We start from the raw sequence: 22993 nt of genomic DNA, 5'->3' as shown, positions 1-22993 counted from the left end.
TATTCACACGTAACCCAGTAACTGCTATTACTCATGAATCTCCCCAGATACAGTTTGCAATCTTGTCTCTTGGTAGCTCGCTCTAGTTTGTTTCTGCATTAGGCATGATAAATGCATGTGAGGAACTGACAGTAAGAGATTAATATGCTCATAACCATCAAAGAGAACCGTTCACTGATCTCAAATAGCTGCCCTTCCTTCAAGTGTCCATCTCCCTACATCATTCAGTGAATACTTACTCACGAAGGCTTCCTCCTCCGTTGGCAAACGCATTGACATGCAGAAGTATGTATCAGACTATTAAAGAGAGAATACAAAATCCGAATTAGGCTTCTGCTTTAAAAAAAAAAAACAAAATGATCAAAATTGAGGACTCATGACTGAGAAAGAGCTGTCAAACTAGGGAGGGTAGAGGGCAGTTTTTGATAAAAACTCTAAGTGTGAAACTTCCTGACCGATTTCTCTAAGACTCTCTTCCTCAAACCCAGAAATTCTATTTATAAAACCAATTATCATGAGTGATATTTCTAATACTGCCACAGCTATGAGGAAACATTTTGAGCACCTATATAAAATGAGTGAAATAATTTAATGCATTTGAATTTGAGATAATTTTAGGCATCTCCGCCACTTGCATAATTAAATATTCATTTTCCTGAATCACTTTACAACTACCCCTCCCCCCAAAATTAATTACAGCAATGTAATAAACACAAGTTGTTTTAAAATGTAGTATTCTAAATGGTGGCTCTCTCTTACTTGAACATTTTTAGGTAGTATACGATCAACATTCACACAAATTATTCTTTCATTTTAGGTATTGAGCTCTTTTCTAAATGGCCATTTTCTACAATCAAATACACTTAATATAATAAATTTTTGTATTCAAACATTTAATGTAAACATAATAGCTCGCTGTTGATTCATGCATTCTATTCCCTTAATAAAAATCCTTAGGCAAGTAAATACTTGCTATTGCTGTTAATATAGCCAATAAAAAGAGACAAAACTCAGTAATTCAAACTTCAATAATTATTATACAAAATTTAAATCAAGAGACTCCACTAACATGAATTACAACCATCTATGTTTCTCTAAACTTATGTGTTGGCACTACAAAATTGTGAAATGAGTACTTCTTGTTTCTACATTTTTGTACTGAAAAACAAGGAGGTTTGAATGAACACAAAATAAATATGTGAAAATAAGAAATTATGAAAACAATGTAAAATTGCAAAAATAATATGGGATTGTGAAAATGTGAAAAACTACAGAAGTATCATACAGTCTTTGTTGCTCTTTTTGTCATGGTCATGGTCATGGTCCTCCCGTTGTTCATCGATTTGCTTGAGCGGGCCCAGTAACGTCTCCACTGGAGACTTTGTTGTTACTGTGTTTGGCATATTGAATACATCACGGGTAGTTTGCCAGGCTCTGCCGTGCGGGCAAGATACTCTCGGTAGTTTGCTGGGCTCTCCGAGAGGGGCAGAGGAATCGAACTCGGGTCAGCCATGTTGCTGCGTGCAAGGCAAATGCCCTACCGCTGTGCTATCGCTCCATACCACTTTTTCCATTTGACCAAAGGCATTATAATTATTTAGATTCACCCTTACTTTACTAGGAAGGAAATGAGTTGGGAAATATTGCACAGGAAGTAGCTTAAACCACAAAAATTCTGGACGTGTATAATGTGTATTCAAAAGGAAAATAATGCCTTATGGTTTTATAGTCATGTACTATACATATCACTAATACTGTGTCCAACCTCTAAATTACAATATTAAAAAATATACTTACTCCAGAAGCAAAAAGATTCTTTGCTATTTGATCATCCTGAGCCATGAGTAACTCAGGACAGGAAGGTAATTTGCAAGGACTAAAAACTGCTACCTCTACTATTACTATTTCCATGCAGGGGTTACTGAATGTGACTGTGCAGACACAATTCTCAGACATTGATATTTTAGCAGCAGAATTTAATAACCTAAAGAAGCCCATAGTAGCTGGATACTACAAGTCCATTTTAAAGCTCTTAACAGTAATTTACAGCTTACTGTGTAATAAACTGCTCAACATCATTACCCGTTTAACTCTTTAATCCTCAAAACACATTTCTATTATTGAGATATTTTAATTTTCTTTACTGATGAATAAACTGCCTCAAAACAAGGTTACAAGGTTAAGTAACATCAGTGCTCATGGTAATGTTACTCAAACCCAAACCTGGGTATATTGGATAGGCTCTTGAGTTGCTTTTAGTTGCAGTTACTTTTGAAAGTGTGCAATTTATCATCTTTCTCTGCCACTCTGAGATGTAAACCTTCTACCATCCAGAACTGTCTTCTTACATTCAAAGACACTTTGCTTCAACTTGTGTCACTGTCTCCTGCCCTCAGGTTCAGAGAAGACCATTTTCCCTCCAGAAAAGGGCCAATAAAGGTGGTTAGGGCACCACCAAAGACACCCTCTCTGATCTTACGATGATTCAATAAAATTAAAAAAATTAATTAATTTTAAAAAAGACACCCTCTCTGGTCCTTAGAGCCTTCAGGGCTTCAAAAGGTCTCTGGCATTCTGCTGAGTTCTACTTCAGCCTGGATCCCCTTTCTATAACAACAGTAACTGATGAGGAAAAATCTGTCTTTAGCACCTGAACTACTGTCCATCTGACTTATTCTTGACATTAACAAATGCAAGAGCTGGTGATGAACATCAGGAGTCATTATTATTATCATTATTGTTGTTATTACAGACCATTTCAAGCCATGTGAACAATGAATGACATCAAGGCAAATACAGAGCAAAGTTAGGCTTAAGATAACTGAGCATGCATTTATAACAAGAAAGTCTGGAAGACTGCAATGAAATGCAAACCAAACAAATCATTTTAAGTTTGGACTAAGGTTTGGGTTTCACTTTCTCTTTTATTTTAATTCTTTCAACTTTTTAGTTTTTAGTTTTCAGTTCTTAAAAGTTTTGGGGCTGGAGAGATAGCACAGCAGGTAGGGCATTTGCCTTGCACGTGGCCAACCTGGGTTTGATTCCCAACATCCCATATTTTTTTGGACAAAAATAAAATCAAGCGCAGGGATGAGTAAGTTCATTGTTCACAAAATAAAAGAAACTAAAAAAAACCTGATTCATCCAATTTGCAATTTTTGCTTTACATCAGCTGCATAATTTGACAATAAATTTGTAATGTTCTTCTAATAATGTATATTGGGCTTATAACTACTGTGATAATGAAAATGTGTTCAGTTTGTTTAGATAGTTTCTTTTTTGTACTGTTAAAATCAATTGTTTTTCTTCAAAGAGAATGAGATAAGGAAGATTATGTACAGAATAAACAATATTCTGCAAAATTACTTTGCAAGAGCAAAGACTATATTAAATGTTTATCATGTACATCATACTCCAATTTAGGATTTGATTTGCGGTCCTACTTCTTGAGAACAAGAATAATCCTCTTAGAAAACAAATACAGTAAAACTGCTTTTCTGAAAATGAGCACCTTAAAAAATTAGTATATCAAATCAATAATTGCTTTTCAGCTGAAAACTCTGAAGACCTCAGTTCAATAGAACAGAAAATAGCAAACAGTAATTTATTCTTTTCACGAAAACTGTAAAATGTATCAGTGATTTTGTTCTGGAATTTTCTGGTACCATATTTACTTTCTAGAATTAAGTTGAGAACTCGCACGGGAGCCTTGTGGACAGCAGGTTTGAGCCGGGGGTGGTGGGAGTGGCAGGGACCTCATGGGAAGGGGGGCGTAATGGGCTGTCCTTCACGCCCGACCGAGGTCGCCAGCTGCCCCCCACGAGCGGCTCTCCGGCACGGCCACGACTCCAGAGCACAGAAACCAATCTCTTAACTATCTAACTTTTAATAGAAATTCTTCCAGGGTTAATAAGTAAAATAGCAGAAATCCAAAACCACGTGGCCGCGATAGTGACATCATTTTATTCTTAAACCAAGTTGTAGAAAGCAAATCATTTCACAACGCTGTTTTAGCATGTCTGATTGGGGGGGGGGGGGTCGTAAACTCTAAACAATAATTGTGCATCTTCTATCGAAACAATGTATCTAGTCAAAGTATATAGAGTATTAACTAGAACTCATCTGCCTCACAGGAATTGGGAGGGGTGGGAGGTGGGGTTCTATTGGGGTTCACGGTTAAAAATAAGCATTGGTAAAGGGAAATGTGTTTGATATTTACATGACTGAGACCTAAACCCAAAAGCTCTGAAACTTGTCCCACAGTGATTCAATAAAGCAATAAATTATAAAAAAAAAAAGAATTAAGTTGAGAACTCAAGCTTGGTTCCATTGGAAAAGCCAAGTTAAAGATGATTTGAGCCAACTTCTATCCCATGTATTCTAGTGAATTTGAGTAATTCTTTTTTCAAAAAATTTTTTGAGTGCAGCTTTAAAAAAACTACACTTATTATTTTTTAAAACTGGGAACTATTTCACCAAAGATTGTTGAACGGCTTAAAGTTACACTGGAAGTGTCAGAGCTAGGATTAAAAGTCTTCAGAAGTTTATGTTTTCAAGACTATCAGATATAATGATCTATCTTTCCTGTTCCTGTGTGTACATTTATTTTATCTAAATTGTGTTTCTGAAGAACATTTAGAACCTGCATATCTTCCCCTCCCCCCAGTCCAACTCTGAGACTAAAACCTATACTTTATTCTATGTGTTTATGTTTGCAGTTCTAGGGGTCAAACCCAGGGTCTCATGCATGCAAGGGCTTTAAGACGTGTATTTAAAAGAAAATTTAAGATTACTCATAAGTAAATGAATACTACTTTTTGAACTTTGGTATAGACCTCTGTCCAATTCATTCTCAAATACATTACATAAAACTACACAGAATTCAGTAAGAACTACATAAAGTTCGAAAACTACTGTAAGGACATCTCGGCATGGGGAAGGGCTGGAGCGATAGCACAGTGGTAGGGCGTTTGCCTTGCACTCGGCCAACATGGCCAACCTAAATTCGATTCCTCTGCCCCTCTCGGAGAGCCCTGCAAGCTACCGAGAGTATCTCGCCCGCACAGCAAAGCCTGGCAAGCTACCCGTGACGTACTCAATATGCCAAACACTGTAACAACGAGTCTCATGATGGAGATGTTACTGGGCCCACTCAAGCAAATCGATGAACAACGGGAGGAGACAGCGACAGCATGGGGAAAGATTATTTAGGAGATTACAAATGCTCTTCACAGGCATGATACTTCAGAGAGCAAGTCACCAAGAAAGATTAGTTAATTTAACATTTAAATTCTATGCTGTAAGCTGTAGTCAGTATAGGAATTAAAAAATACAATAACACATAATCAAATGGTTAAGTACTACCAACTCCATGGTTGGGAACCTCATTTTTCAGAGAGAAAAATTTTTTGAGGCAACAATATTAAAACTCAAGAACTCATTTCTCAGAGTAATAAATTCATTGCCTTACCAATTCAAACACATCAACTATATCACTGTATCACTGTCATTCCATTGTTCATTGATTTACTCAAGCAGGTGCCAGTTACGTTTCCATTCATCCCAGCCCTGAAATTTTAGCAGCCTCTTCTTACTCATCTTTTCCAACGCTTCCATATTGGAGGCTTATCAATAGTTTTTTTTTTTAAATGAATACTAAAACTAGTTACTGGATCTGCTCAGGAGGACTGTGACTAAAACTAGTATTTAACAGTACCCTGACTGGGTAACTATTACTCCATACGCTCTACCATTCAATGACATTAAATCAAATTAAAATATATTAAAGCAGATGATCAGTACTTATATGATCGCTTGTAAAAAGAAGAAGATTTACTGAGTTTCCTACTTCATTATAAAAACATTCTATTGTAGTTATGGCTTGTAGTAACGCCACAAGACTTATAAATCATAGATATTTAGAAAGACTGATGGAAAAACTGAAGTTCAATTAGGAAGTGATTTTTTGGGATTAAAAAAACACAGGTGAATGAGACCAGTTGTAGTTAGAACTTCACATCGGGACCCATGGCCTAGAATGGAACGAACAGGGTGAGAGACTGTCTGAGTTCATCATGTCGACCAAGACCATCCATGGTAACTCACAGTTCCAGAAGGCAGAATCTAAACGATGGACATGGGAGTCTCCCGGTGGATGATTCCACAATGAAATAGACCACATCATATTCAATCGATGGTTTTGCCTGACCGATGTTGCTGTTGTCCCAAAATTTCAAACGGGATCGGACCACCGTCTCCCTCGTGCAAAATTCTACTTCACAGAGCGGGGAGAAAGGGCTGCAAAGTTCAAAAAGAGAACTCCCAGAATGACCACCAACAGGGAACTCTTTGGCACTATTGCGGCAACATGGGAAGATGCCATTGTTGACAACATTGACGAGGAATATGATCGACTGGTCTTGTAGTTGGCGAAGGACAGGTGGGCGTTACGAATACTTTTCCCGGCTTCTGCCGCATCTACCAGTACTTCTGCTCTTCTCTCTTTGAGGTCTTCCTTGATCGCATCTCTGCACTGCTTTGTGAGCTCGGACATTAGCTTGCGGTTGCCTGTGGCATGCGCCAAACCACGCTGGCGAATTAGCTCAAGGGTTTTCGAAGATAGGCGATTTTTTGTGGCTATCTCTCTCTTGGTGTTCCTCGCACATTCATGAAGGTGCTGAACCAGTCGATCATATTCCTCGTCAATGTTGTCAACAATGGCATCTTCCCATGTTGCCGCAATAGTGCCAAAGAGTTCCCTGTTGGTGGTCATTCTGGGAGTTCTCTTTTTGAACTTTGCAGCCCTTTCTCCCCGCTCTGTGAAGTAGAATTTTGCACGAGGGAGACGGTGGTCCGATCCCGTTCGAAATTTTGGGACAACAGCGACATCAGTCAGGCAAAACCGTCGATTGAATATGATGTGGTCTATTTTGTTGTGGAATCGTCCACCGGGAGACTCCCATGTCCATCGTTTAGATTCTGCCTTCTGGAACTGTGAGTTACCATGGATGGTCTTGGTCGACATGATGAACTCAGACAGTCTCTCACCCTGTTCGTTCCATTCTAGGCCATGGGTCCCGATGTGAAGTTCTTCAGCTGATCTTCTCGGTCCTATCTTGGCATTAAAATCACCCACATCCTCCAGAACGGCAATGGAGAAGATTATCCATGACTTCTACTCAAATCTCTTCGATAGCCATGTCCACTTGCCGACATACCAAACTCCACAGGATGGATATGTCGTTCCCAATGTTCTTCCTTCCGAAATCCGACACGCCATTTCATCGGTAAAGAAACAAACAGCACCCGGCCCAGACAAGGTCAGACCTGAACACCTGAAGAACCTGAAGAACCTGCAGTCAGTACTCATCAATTCACTGGCTCGGCTCTTCACTCGCTACCTGTCTGAATGCAAGGTTCCGTCCCAATGGAAAACCAGCAGGACCGTACTACTGTTCAAGAAGGGAGACATCCATGACATTGGCAACTATCACCCGATCTGCCTATTGTCTGTCATCTACAAGTTGTTCACTCGAGTCATCCTAAATAGGATTGGCAGAACACTAGATGAAGGACAACCATGCGAGCAAGCTGGGTTCCGCAAAGGATTCAGCACCATCGACCATATCCACACGATAACCAAGCTCATTGAGGTTTCTCGGGAGTTCAAGATGCCGCTCTGTTTAACGTTCATTGATTTAAAGAAGGCCTTTGATTCTGTTGAGATGGAAGCGGTCACTGAAGCCCTAGCCAATCAGGGCATTCAAGCCCAATACATCAGGATCCTCCGTGAGCTGTATTGCGGATTCACTACCAGGATCTCACCATTCTACAAAGAAGTGATCGCTGATGTCAAGAGAGGGGTGCGGCAGGGTGATACCATTTCACCGAAACTCTTCAGTGCCACCCTCGAGAACATCATGTGACGACTAGAATGGGAAGGAAAGGGAGTGAAGATAGATGGTCGGCAACTACACCACCTCCACTTTGCTGATGACATTGTTTTAATAACACTAAACATCAGCCAAGCGGCACAAATGCTGGCCGACTTTGACTGTGAGTGTGGAAAGGTAGGACTACAGCTGAATCTTACGAAGACAATGTTTATGAGAAACAGCCTCGTTCCTGATGCCCCATTCGCTCTCAATGGAATGACCATCTCCGAATGCAACAGCTATGTGTACCTAGGTCGAGAGGTCAACATGACAAATGACCTGGCACCCGAGCTGTGCAGGAGGAAGAGAGCGGCTTGGAACGCCTTCAAGAACGTTGAAGAAATAGCTAAGAGGACAAAGAACCTCCGGCTCCGGGCACATCTCTTTGATTCCACTGTTCTTCCTGCATTAACATATGCCTCAGAGACCTGGGCCCTACGCAAACAAGATGAGAATGCTATTCAGGTCTCCCAAAGAAGAATAGAAAGAGCTATGCTTGGAATATCACGTTTCACTCAAATGAGAGAAAGAATCCGGAGTTCTGACATCCGTCGACGATCAAGAATTAGGGACGCTGTCTCATTTGCCAAGGTGTCCAAAATCAGATGGGCTGGTCACGTAATGAGATTTAAAGACGACCGCTGGACTAGAGCTGTTACTGACTGGATTCCATGGGATGTCAAAAGACCGCGTGGCCGCCCACCTACCAGATGGTCAGACTTCTTCGTCAAGATCATGAATGATCGGTTTGAGGCTCTTCATGTTCCCAGAGCGAACATATGCCATTGGACATCTACACTAGCACGCGACAGGGACAAATGGAGACGTTACTGGCGCCCGCTTGAGCAAATCGACAACTAACGGGAAGTTAAGTGATTAAGTGGTAAGTGAAAAAAACACATGTTAGGAACTGGTGGAGTGAAATTAACTGTACACAGTTCACTAAATCACCTTCCTTTTGCTTTTTTTTAACCACGGTAAGATCACAATTAAAGCACTATTTTTAAAATTCTTTAATGACTCAAAAGATGAACACTGTTCTTAGACAGAAGTATTGTCGTTTGCTTGATTAATAGGAGAAATAAGGAATCAGAAACACATTATGTTTGACAAGAAATTCAGTCCAAGTTCTCTCATTTTCAAGAGCACCTGAGGAAATTTCATAAAAGGCTGCTAACAATGTGAAACAGGTGAGACTGGATATGTGGCTCTTTGTATCACAATTTTCGTTCTGCAAAGTATCTTGGAAAACTATATTTAAAAAAAAAACAGATCGATGTTTTTCTCTAACACATTCTGAAAGCACAAAAAAATAGCACCGCACAGTCCATTCTAACAGTTTCTTTATCCAAGCACACTGTCCTAGATAGGATGCACCTATAATTCAACTCAAACTACTGGTACAACTTTTTGCAACTGTCCATATATCATTATCATGAATCCTCATTCTTTCTCTGTGGGAAGAACACTGAGTCTAAACTTGGTGCCAGGGGATGCTCTGTAAAATACAGCAGATTCAAACTGCTAACATAACACTCAGACACACCAGAAGGGAGAAAATAATGGGGCTCTCCATAGCCAAGCCTCCCAGGGCTATGGCACAGCAGCAAAATCTGAATCAAGAGGGAGGGGCGTACAATACTGCTGAATCTGCCTCATGCTGCTGCTAGGGACTATCCAAAAAAAGCACTTTTCTTTCCCTCTGGCCAAAAAAAAAAAGACAGTGTGTTAAGAAATTTTTTAAAGCAGCACTTATTACTTAAGAACTCTTATATCTGGTGCTGGATAGACAGTACTGTGAGTAGGGCGCTTGCCTTGCACGGGGCTGACCTGGATTCAGTCCCTGGCACCACATGTGTGTCCCTGAACTCATGGGGGGTGATCTCTGAGTGCAGAGCCAGGAGTAAGCCCTGAGCACCGCCAAGTGTGGCTACAAAACAGCAATGACAGCAAACAAACAAACAAACAAAAAGAAGTCTTATACTCCTATGAAACCCCATGGAACCAAACCCTCATGTAAACACTGGTGTCCCCCAAGTTATTTAACAGAATGTGTTCTTTGCTTTGATTCCATCATTTCTGAGACAGAAACAGGGGTACCCACAGAGTAAGTAGTTAATAAAGTTAACTGCATATTTAATGAATATGGGACAAATAAAAGTATATGCATTCTATTAACAGAGAAACTGTTCGCATAAAACCCAATAAATTTTGTTTTGAGAAAACAGAGCTGCCATTTAAATTCCATTGCTGAGCCCTATGATTTGATCTGTATTGGCTAATATCCCCACAGACCTTTTATCATTAATTTCTTTTTTTTTCAATTTTTTATAATTTTATTTATTGAATCACTGTGAGAGCAGTTACAAAGCTTTTGGGTCTAAGTCTCAGTCATACAATGAAACACCCATACCTTCACCAGTGCCCATTCTCCACCACCAAAAATCCCAGTATACCCCCATCCCACACCCTCCCCCTGCCTGTGGGGCAGATGATTTCCACATTACTCTCTCTCTACTTTGATCACATTCACTATTTCTACACCAGACCCACCATTATTTGAGATTTTACCCCAACACTCAGATCTGCTGAAAAGGCAACAATAGACAATTTGTGTTCTATTGCTGGTTATGAATAACATATGATGTCGTGTGGCTGCAGTAGGGCCATGTGATTTTGAAATCCCAAAATTTTAACACTTAAATCTGGAGGGATTTCTGCCAAAAGCCACTGGGTTTAGAGATCTGCTCCTGAGTCTCTGGGATCATGGCCATTGAGCAGCTTCATGAGGAGCCGTTCGTGGGCGATGACTTGGGGTCTCGTTGTGGGGGGAGGACAGGCCCTGCTCCACCCCCCTCCCCCCATCCCGTGAGGCCCAACAAGTTTCGTCACTACGGGCCCAAGCTTGACTGTCCAATGACCTCTGGAGGATGACAGCCACTAAGTCGCCAAGAGGAAGCAGGCGTAGGGACAGCACCCTTTCCTCCTTGGGGTAGCCCGGCGACAGTAACATACTGTGGAGTCTGGATGAATTTCTGCCAAAAGCCACTGGGTTTTGAGATTTGTTTCTGAGTCTCTGGGATCATGGCCTTTAAGCGGCTTGATCAGGAGCCAGAGAGGCCATTCATGGGCGATGACTTGGGGCCTCGTTGGGGTGGGGAGGACAAGCCCAGCTCCACCCCCATCCCGTGAGGCCCTGTGTGTCTCTTCACTGGGGGCCCAAATATGACTATCCAGTGGCCTCAGACGGATGGCGGCCATTGGGCCGCCAGGGGGAACAGGCCAAGGCACGAAACCTATTCCCACCTGGGTTGGCCCAGCACCAGTAGCCTACTGCAGAGACCAGACGCATTTCTACCTAAAGCCACTGGGTTCTGAGATTCGTTTCTGAGACTCTGGGATCATGTCCATTAAGCAGTTCAATCAGGAACCAAAGAGGCCTTGCCTCCAATTATATAGCTGAGCAGGAGGTGGTTTGTGGGTGTGTTTCCCACATACCTAACTTTTGACCGTTTACTTTCTTGGTAAACTTTGCCCCAAGTTTTTGAGGTCTGGCCAAAGGCACAGCAGCAATTTTGGGGTATCTGGAAGTCTGAAGTATCATTAACTTCTTTAACGACAGACTTAAAGAATTCTTGCAGATTCCCTTTCTTAAAGATACACTTCAATTTTTTCACACAAATAGGTAAACAACCTGACCACATTTTACCTAGATATGGCCCTTTAACTAATTTCTAGGTGTTGGAACACTGTATGACTGAAACCCAATCAAGAACAACTTTATAACTCTGTATCTCATGGTGATTCATTAAAAAAAAAACCCTACCTTATGATAGGGGATAATTAAGGTTATGTCCCTTACAGTAGCTGATGGAAAAGTAGGTAGCTTTTAACTAGTCCAGATGATTCATATTTTAAATCAAATTCAGATAAAATCATGAAGGATTGATAAAACCCTCCATTATCACATGGCACTTATTTATGGTTTAAATAGTTAAGAATCTTGTAAACCCCTAATGAAATTACTGTCGGTAGTTCTTTCAGTACAACAAGTATAGAACATGATAGGGGTTTGGGGGTTAAAAATTTGGGTTATAAAGGGAGATGGGTGATGAGAGTAGACAATAGACCGAACATGATTGCCACTCAATATCTCTTTTTCAAACCACAGAATTCAAAAAGAGAGAGATAACAAAAGGGAATGCCTTGCCACAGAGGTAGGGTGGGATTGGGGTGGGGTGGGAGGGATACTGGGATCAGTGGTGGTGGAGAATGGGCACTGGTGGAGGGATGGATATTCGATCATTGTATAACTGAAACCCAAGCACAAAAATTTGTAAGTCTACACCTGTACCTCATGGTGTTTCACTAATAAAAACTTAAGGGAAAAATGTGGTTATAAAAGGAGGAAAGCAATTGGAAAATTATTTTTTAAAAATTTATTTAAGTGAATCCTTTAGAAAATAGAATCAAATGGTACTTTGAAAATGCTATTATTATCATTATTATTATATTCTGATTTGGGGCTCAGGGCTCACTCCTGGCTCTACACCCAGGGATCACTCCTAACGGTGCTAAGGTGCACTTATGGTGACAGGGATCAAACTCAGGTGAGCTGTCTGCAAGGAAACTGACCTAACATTGTCCTTTTGATGTGGCCCCAATCCCTCACCCCCAGGAATGATTCTAAACTGCAAAGATGGCTTACAGAGACCCAGGGAGTGGCCTCAGTGCTTTGGCTCATCTTAAACAAAAGGAAGTGAGAACAAAGGAAAATTCTACCAAATCATACATAAATTTTTGGAGTTAAAATGCATATTTGAAAGAATCAATCTCTCAGACCGGGATATGTAGCTCAAGTGGTAGAGCACATGCTCAGCTTGATGAGTCCAGGACTGGATTCCGGGTACCCCATGAACTCCAAAATCCTTGAAATAAAAACAGTCTACCTCTCTGATCCCAGAACTTGGTAAATCTGTTAACAGAGGAAAGTCCAGTTAACAGTCATGTTTGTATACTGCATTCTATTTTTCCTTTTCTGTTGTATTTTATTCATTACATAAATGAAAATATATTATGCTTTTTAGGGCTGGAGCGATAGCACAGCAGGTAGGGCATTTGCCTTGCCTTGCCCAACCCATGTTCAATTCCTCTGCTCCTCTCGGAGAGCCCAGCAAGCAAACAAGAATATCTCGCCCGCACAGCAGAGCCTGGCAAGCTCCCTGTGGTGTATTTGATATGCCAAAAACAGTAACAACAAGTCTTACAATGCAGATGTTACTGGTGCCCGTTCGAGCAAATCAATGAACAGCAGGAGGACAGTGCTACCATGCTACAGTGCTATGCTTATTAGGCACTGAGAGGATGATGTAAACATAAATATTTTATGCAAATATTCTCAAAAGACTTGGAGAGTATTCTCTCAAGTGCTTCTTTGCTCTCACTACTAATCTACAACCCCACTAACTTTTCATAAGTGTATTCTGACCTAGAATACGATCTTATAACAATGTCTGCTAATATCCAACATATTTAGAGCAATTCTGGACACATACTAGGAGCTTTATAAATATTTGTTAAATTTTTGGATGCATGTTTTTCCTTTGGACGCAATAAACTTGAAATTTAAGGGAGGCTGAATTGGAACTTGTTTTATAGATCCACCTAAGTAGGATTTTACGCAGCACCATTTATTCCCATGAATTTTATCTGCTGGTGAATTCCTCCCTGAATCCCATTTGCATTTTTAAACTATAATCACATTGTGGCTGATGATGACAAGGTTCTCAATGCCAAGCAGCTCAAATGGAAGCTACTTTCTTGGCAAGGGGTCTTCTTTGGGAATTACCAGTCTTTATGAGCAAATGATGAACAAAAGCCCGTTTTTAGCGAGGGAACATCTGTCTTAGAGCTTTCTATGCACTTTCATTTAAGAGAAAATAGAAAGGAACAAGGAAAGTAGCTCATAGTTCAACACCAACAGAATCAGAGCTGGTGCCATTGGTGGCGTCCTCCATGTCTCCAGGCTACAGGTGGGTCATGGGAGAAGACACTGGGAGATTCTGAATAAGCATGAGTATCCACGTGACTGACCTTCCTTATTAGTGAGTCAATGGCGTCTTGGGCTTTTCACAGAAACAGTCATCTTTCTGAACCTTGTGCCAACATTTAACAAGTCACAGATAAGTTCCCCTCTTTTCATACAGCTGACAAAATTCTGTTGGAGGAGTCTGAGAGACAGTTTGAGTGAAGGTGCTTGCCTTGCCTCCAGCTGATTCTGCTCTGGTCCCTGGCACCACAGGGTTACCCGAGTATCACCACGTGTTGCCCTGGAGATTCCCAAGCACAGTTGGGGTAAGCTTGGTAACTCCAGCAGCAACATAACCCTGGGAATTTACCCTGAAGCAGCTGGCCAAGAATAACCTCTGGGAAGGGTGCAGGGGTTTCCCAACCTCCAGTGAGAGACGTCCTAGCCCTTTCCCCAAAAGACTATTTGGAGATGCATCTAAATGGTAAAGGCTATCCAATCATTATCCCAAATATTGTATCTCTATGCTGGGTGCCTGACATTTGATTCTGGAACCACACAGATTACAGAAATAAAGAGTCAGACTTGGAAGATCTGTTGATGACTTGACCACTGAGTCAGACTCAACTCTTGAACTTAGAAACAGTCAGAAAATGAAATCATTTTTATTTCTATTCTTTGGGCTTCTTCTCATATATCATACCAAAGCCACCTCAGTACTTTTCATTTTTTTAAATTTATTTTTTATTAATGAATCATCGTGGGGTACAGTTACAGACTTACAAACTTTTGTGCTTGCATTTCAGTCATACAATGGTCGAGTACCCATCCCTCCACCAGTGCCCATTTCCCACCACCAATGGTCCCAGCATTCCTCCCACCACAAACACCCCGTCCCCTCCACCCCACCCTGCCTCTGTGGCAGGGCATTCGCTTTTGCTCTCTCTCCTTTTGGGTGTTGTGGATTTGCAACTACTTTTAAATCTCTTTCAAACCTTGTGCATCTAACCTGCATAGGAATCCACTTATATACCCATCCATCCACCTAGTCAATCAACAAATACATAGGATAAGCATTTCCTAGGAACTCAGAAATCGATATAAAATTATAAAAAAGCATGTGTGGACACTGCCCTTATACCATGGCCTCCTATCAAAGCAAACAACCACACAGGTAAGTATAATTTTTTCACTTTCCTCTCCATTTTTTGATAGGGGGAACACCAAGAGAAGCTCAGGGTTCTGCGCCTACTCCCTGTGGCTGTAGGAAAGGTGAAGTATCTAGCATGGAAGCTGCTGTGGGGTACATAATCCAGGGATTAGCATCAGGGCCAGAGACATCACATCTGTCATCCTTTAAATGACATAGGGGAGAAGTGCATCCTGCTACAAAAGTCTATAGTTCAGAAGAAATGATGCAGGTGAAGGGGGGTTATCAATGGTTTAGGCAGAGGAACGGATATTTTTTAAAGATGCTATGATTATGAGGAACAGTTTGAGTCTGTGGGGAAAACTTGGCAGTACATACAAACATGATTTGACCTGAACTAGGAAACAGATGTGGCACATAAATGCAGAAACTTGTTAGTTCATGCTAAGGACTAGAGTTATTTTATTTTTATGTATTTTTTCAGAGTAATGAGAGACTACTGAGATTTTTTTTGTTGCTGCAGTATTCAAATAGGGAGATTAGAATTATTTATATGAGACCAGTAAAAAGGCCAGGAAGTTATCCAGAAAAAAATCATCCTGACAGATTAAAACGTTCAGAATAAAAGGAAAATGTATTTAAAGCAATACTGGTATTTTATAAGTTACAAAAGCATATGCTGCCAGAGAGTAGTGAATCTCTATGGATGTTTGCTGATCTCCAAATCAGGAAACTATTTCTGTTCCACAGATTCATACTTTTAATACAGTCTAGGAATCCGAGTACACCAATTTACCCAGATTTTAATTTCCTATAATGTATACAGAAGCAGTGAAGTCATATACTACAAAGGTACATATTGTGAATCAGGAAAAACTAAATATTACAATATTTAAATAAAATATTAAATAATCGAAACCCAAGCACAAAAATTGTAAATCTACAACTGTACCTCATGGCGTTTCACTAATAAAAAAAAATGTTTGTATAAACCAAAAAAAAATAAATAAATGATCACTTGCCTTTAAAAAATAAATAAAAATAAAATGAAATATTAATATCAATATTAAAACAGCATTTTCATCTTTAACATTAAAATATGTATTGGTATTATTTTTGTACTACACAGTATTTAATGAACCTTAAAAACAAACTATATTGAAACATTAAAATATTTAAAACAATTCAACTTCAGCATGCTTGTATAAATGTTATGGTTCTGGGCTTCCCGTTTTCAAGTATAATGTATTTACAAGGAGGCTAATACTTAGAAAATATTAAAATGTTGAATTTACAATGCTCTCCCAAATAAATCACATTCATCTTCCCCTACAATCATTCTATTATTCAGAACCCAAGGAGAAGCTGGGAGAAATGACGGGTAGAAAAATAATCTCTTAATAACAGAAGAGACTTCTAGAATAATCTTCCAGGAGGAACAAATGAAAGAAAGTTTCTGACCAAGAGGGATTGTAATTTCCTAGTCACAGATGAGATGTCAGAGTTGGTGTCAATGAAAGGAAAAGAACCCATGAATCCCATCCACTTGAGGACTCTTCCACTGTACGGATAAGCTCACCCCTTTCCATACACCAGTACACTATCCAGAAAAAAAAAGGGGGAGGAGAGGGGAAAATAGCTTCACCAAATTGAACTCATGGTCTTCAGCCCAAAAGGAATGAGTTACTTTCAAAGGAAAGTTGCAAGGTTCTTTCCTTACAAACTATGGGGTTAGTAACTGAAGCTAAATTCTGTCAGCTTTAGGATAATCTGGGGTTGGAGAGATAGTACAATAAGTAGGGCATTTGTCTTACAGACAAGCTGAGTTTGATCCCCAGCATCCCATGTGGTCCCTGGGGCCCTGACAGGAATAATTTCTAAGTGCAGAGTCAGAAGTTCGCCCTGAGCACAACCAGATGTGGCCCTTTCCAGAACAATCAAATGAAAATTCACTTTCTAGGCTAGGGACTATCAATGGTGTATGTAATATAATTTCAATCCCCTGAGCAGAAGGTCCAATGTGAGGATGCAATGTTGCTCAGATTTTGCGGTGCTAGGCAGTACTTGGTCCATGCGATCATGCCCAAGGCCTTCCAAGGCCACATTTAGTGGTGCCTGGGGACCTCCAGTCCTAGCTGGTAATGCTCCAGGGACCATATGATACTGGGGATTGAACTAGGGATGGACATATGCGAGATGGCCATGTGCTTTAACAACTATACTATCTCTCTGACCCCTAAGAGTTTCTTAGCACCCTTTTCAATAGTGAAATTGTTCTAAAGGTACCTCACCCTTTCTTGGAGGTGGGAAAGACACACCTGGCAGTGCTCAGGATTTATTACGGGCTCTGTGTTCAAACCATTCCTGGCAGTGCTCAGGGGACCGTATGCAGTGCCAGATATTGAACCTTAGTCAGCTACATGCAAGAAAAAAGCTTTACCCACTCTGCTATATTTCTAGTTCAAGATGTACCACACCTAAAAGAGATTTTCATTAGATGAAAATGACCAGAACTGTACCAGATGATCATTCTTCAGTCAATCATTTTCAAAACAGGAAGAACTATATAGTTATGATATAGTCTAATCAAAATTCACTTTCTAGGAGCTGGAGCAATGATACATCTGGTAGGGTGCTTGCCTTGAATGTAGCCAATCTGGATTTGATCCCTGGCAATCCATATATTTCCCCAAGCCCCACAGCAGTGATCCCTAGGCACAGAGCCAGTAATTCGCCTTCAGCATTGCCTGGTGTGACCCTCCCCCAAAATAAAAAAAAATCATGTTCTGGACTAGATATTAACAATAGTGCAACAAATACAAGTTTCTATTAGCAAAGATATAGGAGAGGAGTTGTCTATCAAATAGAAAATCATCAGATCCATACAGCAGATTTCTGAAAACTAAAACCAATGTCTCAAAGCTGTAAATTTGGCCAGTGTCAGATAAACTTTGGGCAAATGGGTTATATTTCAAAGTACTGATCTGTGATGCTCAGAATTTTTGGAATTCCAATTTTCCTGTGCAATAAAATATCACTATCAATAAGACTTTGTCAACTATGTATTTTTGTTGATGGATGCTCAAGGGTGTTAAAAACTAGGGCCCAATAATCAATAAAACATCAATTTCCAGTCCAGAAGCCTGATGAACTTCAGGGAAAGAAGAGAGGAAAAGTCCTTTTACTTCCCAGTTCAATCAGGGTAAGCATTCTGAAGAAGAGGCAAGAATGAGCTTCTTAAGTTTAATGTAAAGTCTTACACTGAAGTATAATATCAAGGATAAAGTCATGATGATTCTACTCCATCACAATGAGTTATGACCTATTTAGTTTCCTTAGACCCATAGCTCAAAAATAAAACATTAGAAAAGATCTGCATCCCTCACTTGGACTTCTAAACAGTCTACATAATCAAATGCAAAAACATCTTGGGGATGCACTTTGCTTTCTCTTTTGCTGTCAACATCTTTGTTTTGATGTTAGGCAGCTACAACAAAGCTCCCTGCTTGCTGGTCTGTCTCCTGCTGCTGGACTGTGGCTGAAGGGCTGGACCTTTGATTTACTCTTGCTTGCATTCGCAGAGACCACCTGACATTCAGACTGGGTATGCAGTTGAATTTGTTGAATTTTGTTATGTGACATGACTAATAACCTTTCATACAGAGCCTATTCCTGCGAAAATATCTCCAGAGTACTGAGTCATTGTTTTCTTCTAAGGATTTTATTTATGCCTTTTGAAAGCTATTTGTATTTTTTTTCTCATTTGCCTCTTTCTTTTTTCTTTGTGGGTCACACTGGCGATGCACAGAGGTTACTCCTGGCTCTGCACTCAAGAATTACTCCTGGCAGTGCTCGGGGACATATGGTATGCTGGGAATCGAACCCAGGTTGGTCACTTACAAGGCAAACGCCCTACCCTCTGTGCTATTATTGCTCCACACCTGCCTTTTGAAAGCTGCCAAACCAAATTTATCCCACTATAATTTTCCAGCTTCCATTGAAAGACAATATTAATAATTCAAGAAAAAGATCAGCTCTACAAAGTTTATCTTTTTTGGTATCTAAACTCCCAAAGTGGGGGATTTATCATTTAGGTAACAGAGTTATTCTTTTAATGATATAAATAGCTGCATAAATTGCCAGTGTCCATTTGCCAGATATATTTTTACTGTCATAAGTTCAATAGTTTTAAAATCAGCTTTATTTTCTTATGTCTCCATGAATCTCTCTCTCTCTCACACACACACACACACTTATGCACACACACACATACACACACACACACAGCATGATCACAATAGATCTAAGCAAGTTTAAATTATTACAATATAATTAGATTCCTATAGTCAGTAAAAGTGTATAAAAATCTTGACTTTGTATACCAGTGGTTAAAGATCATAAATTGTACATACATAGAATAAATTTAAAAGTGACTAAATAGGGACCAGAGAGATACCTTAAAAGGTTTAATAAAATATTTCCACTAAAACATTCAACAGAAATTACTGACTTAGAATATTCATTAATTCAATTTTTAATGTAGCTAAGCAATGATAATAATGCAGAGCTGCTAAACCAATTATGAACACTTCATAGAAAACTTTAAAATGGATGAATCAAGCTCACAATTCCCACTTTAATGAGGATAATTGACGTCATAAGAAGACATGCCCAGAGTTCTCCCCGAACACACCTCACTTGCTTGTCTCTGTTCCTTTGCTTGCTTATTTGTGCTCTGGAGAAGGCTGTGTGCACTCTCAAACATGTACTTCTCCCTTTATCTCCCCTCACATGTACTTCTCATGCACTTCACATGTACTTTTCACATGTACTCTCTGCCTTTCTTTCCCTTCACATCTTTCTAAATAAGTTTCAACAAAAACCTTCTTGCTTCCCCATTTTGCCTCCTTCCGAAATTCTGAGGGAAAGGTCTGGGCCCTAATGCCATGCAAAGGTTAGGACCCAGGGCAGGCCTTTCCCTGAGGGCTGGTGGCCAAGGTGGACGGGGTAGGGAGGTGAAAACACTCTTCTTGAGTCTGCTTCCTGTGCTCCCATTTTTTGCGCCACCAGCAACACTTGTTGACTCAGTTAGCTTATTTACTAAAGGAGCAGGCTGGAGTGACAGCACAGCGACTAGGGTGTCTGCCTTGCAAGCGGAGGACCTGGGTTCTATTTCTCCACCCCTCTCGGGGAGCCCGGCAAGCTACCGAGAGTATCTCGCCCGCACAGCAAACCCTGCAAGCTACCCACGACGTATTGGATATGCCAAAACAGTAACAACAAGTCTCACAATTTGTTGTGAGATGTTACTGGTATCCACTCAAGCAAATCGATAAACAATGGGAAGACAGTGCTACAGTGCTGCTAAAGGTGCTAAAACCTGATGAGGAAATAGCTATTATGCCTTTCCCTTCCAAGGGTTGGGAAGCATGTTCGGTATGCGAGAGCCCCAGGCTGGAGCCCTGGCACAGCCCACCCCTACTCAGCACTGACCAGACAAACCAGGAGCACTAAACGTGGCCGAAACACAAAGATGAATGGCAATGAGGCAAGTGCTGGCTGCAGGCAGCACACAGTCTGTGAAGCATGCAAGTATTCCTGTTAAAAGGTCTAATATAAATCTAAGCAATTCTTGAAATATACCAGTACAGAAACTACAAAAATTTGAGGAATATGTTAAACAATAACTAGTGATGTGTTCAAGCAAATCCTAGAAGAAAACTAACAATACTCTGTAGTCGTCACAGATTAAAAGGACAAAAGAGAAACACAAAGTATCTCAAGATTTGCATAAGAGACATAGAAAACAGATTTACTATGTGTAAATTTGTATTTGAATTCTGATGTGAACAAACCAACCTGTTAGAAATATAGCAATCAAATCTGACAGTGATTAAATTGTGATGATACACTTTAATAATGACGAGTATAGCAGACTGAATGACATACTTATCTTCTCAAGGTACCTACTGAAATATTATGTTATGATGCTCAGTAGCTGTCTTAAAACAACTCCCAGTGTGTTGCAGAGAGTTAGAAAAGGTGGAACTAGGTTGACCATGGGTTGGTACTCATGATCGTTGATAGCTATGTGGGTGTCACTGTATAAGCCACTCAACTCTGTGTGTATTATATGCTTTCCCATGAAAATACTTGAAATTTAAAAAAGAAGAGAGTTTGACCCGAGAAATCATTGATGCCAATTTGCTAGCCCATTAATGAAATATTTACAATTAGCACACTGAAAAATAATACTGATTTTATAAGGGTTTTGCTCCTACAACATAAAACAAAAAAGAACAGAAAATGTTTCTGCGCCAGAGAGATGCTCAATGAGTGCCTCCTTTGTGTCCAAGAGGTCCACGTTTGATCATGGACACCACATGGTGCCTTGAGCATCATGAGAAGCACCCGCCAAGCACAGAGCAGGAGCAGTGCCTGGGCACAGCTGGATGTGGCCCCCAAAATAAGTAGGGGGGAGAAGAGGAGGAGAGAGAGAGAGAGAAAGAAAGAAAGAAAGAAAGAAAGAAAGAAAGAAAGAAAGAAAGAAGAAAAAAGAAAGGGAATGAAAACAATGAAAGGGAGAAAGAATGGAAGAAAGGAAAGAAGGAAGATTGGTTTTAACCAGAAACTTTGGAATCTAAATGCTGGAAAGAGAGACTATTAGAAAAGAGCAGAATGTTATGTTCTGAGAGGCAGAAGTTCTGCAGAGGGAAGTAGGAGATGAGAATCCAGAAAGATCTTGGGAGCGGGAAGAGGCCACTTGTGTATCAGGGAGCACTCAGGGAGCCACTTCTCTGAGATCACAAGGCAGAGTCAGGCAGGATGGGAGAAATAAAACCTAAGACTTCTTGTTACCTAGACACTTCCACGTTATAATTTATTATGAAAAATCCTGTAATTATCTTACAATTAGTAGGATCTTTGCAATTTCTACAATGGAAGTTTTCATTTTTTAGGTGCAATATTTAAAATGTAACAACCAAAGGACAGAGACAGACCGTGTGTTAATGCACAGGCCTTGCATGTGGCTGACTCTGGTTTGATCCCTGGCAACACATGGTCCCCTGAGCATTGCGCTGGCAGCCATGGTGGCCCCTGAACACTGCTGGCATGGCCAGGATACTCCTTGGCACTGCAGGGCCTGAGGGTACCATTTACTTGGGCCCTCACACCAAACCACTGGCCTGGTTATCCGAGGATGAGCAGGAGGGGTTTGTGGGTCTACTGAACATCATGTGGGAGACCCTTCAAAAATAAAAAAAAAAATGATAGACAGGTATTGGGCACATAGGTGGTATAGTAACTTTGTATATCAACACCATAAACATTAACACTATTGTCACTGTTATCCAAACTACAATACAATTAATGAAAATAAAATGCATCTGCTGAAATTCCTTTAGGAAACAGAAAGCACAAATAAAGGGAACCAGTGTGGAAAATTTCACCAATAAAAGAAGGACAAGGCTGTAGGCAAGGTTAAAGAAAGCAGGAAGGCAGGAACAAGGAAACACTGCAAAACTTTGTAATGCAGTAACCATTCCCATCAAAGAGGAATGAGCTGAGAACAGGAAGTTATGGAAACTGGAAACTACTATGGCCGCAAGAGACAACCAGAGTTAGGACACATGAGAGACAGTCTTGTCAATGTTCTGTCCATCAGAGAAGGAACCAAGGGAATAAATATCTTGACCTCAGATTCCTCCTGATTCCCAGCTCCTACCATCTTCTTTCACAGACCCAAGCCACTTGGAAGCCAAACACCAAGCTAACTGACTAATAAGCTCCATTAAGGATCAGCCTCTCTGAGCATGGAGTATGCTGGAAAAGACTGGAATGTACATCCAGACAGGAGTGGAGACAAGATCCAGTATGTAC

General features: G+C 40.4%; 1 protein-coding gene across 9 annotated transcripts in view; it reads right to left on the bottom strand.

Annotated features, from left to right (window-relative positions):
* Positions 1-22993, bottom strand: part of PAM (peptidylglycine alpha-amidating monooxygenase) — a 199178-nt gene that overhangs the window by 151424 nt on the left and 24761 nt on the right. For 8 of the 9 annotated variants that reach the window (XM_056106594.1, XM_056106595.1, XM_056106592.1 and 5 more), the window contains exon 3: positions 240-297. The exons of the other annotated variant lie outside the window; for it this stretch is intronic. In XM_056106594.1, the coding sequence (XP_055962569.1) occupies positions 240-297 (58 nt within the window). The remainder of the gene's footprint in view (positions 1-239; positions 298-22993) is intronic. 9 annotated transcript variants of the gene reach the window in all.

This window comes from Sorex fumeus, unplaced genomic scaffold, assembly GCF_029834395.1.
Source record: "Sorex fumeus unplaced genomic scaffold, SorFum_2.1 ptg000131l, whole genome shotgun sequence".
In the NCBI taxonomy this organism is placed as follows: domain Eukaryota; kingdom Metazoa; phylum Chordata; class Mammalia; order Eulipotyphla; family Soricidae; genus Sorex; species Sorex fumeus.
Note: the sequence above shows the minus strand (reverse complement) of the source record. Positions and strands in the feature narration are given on the sequence as shown.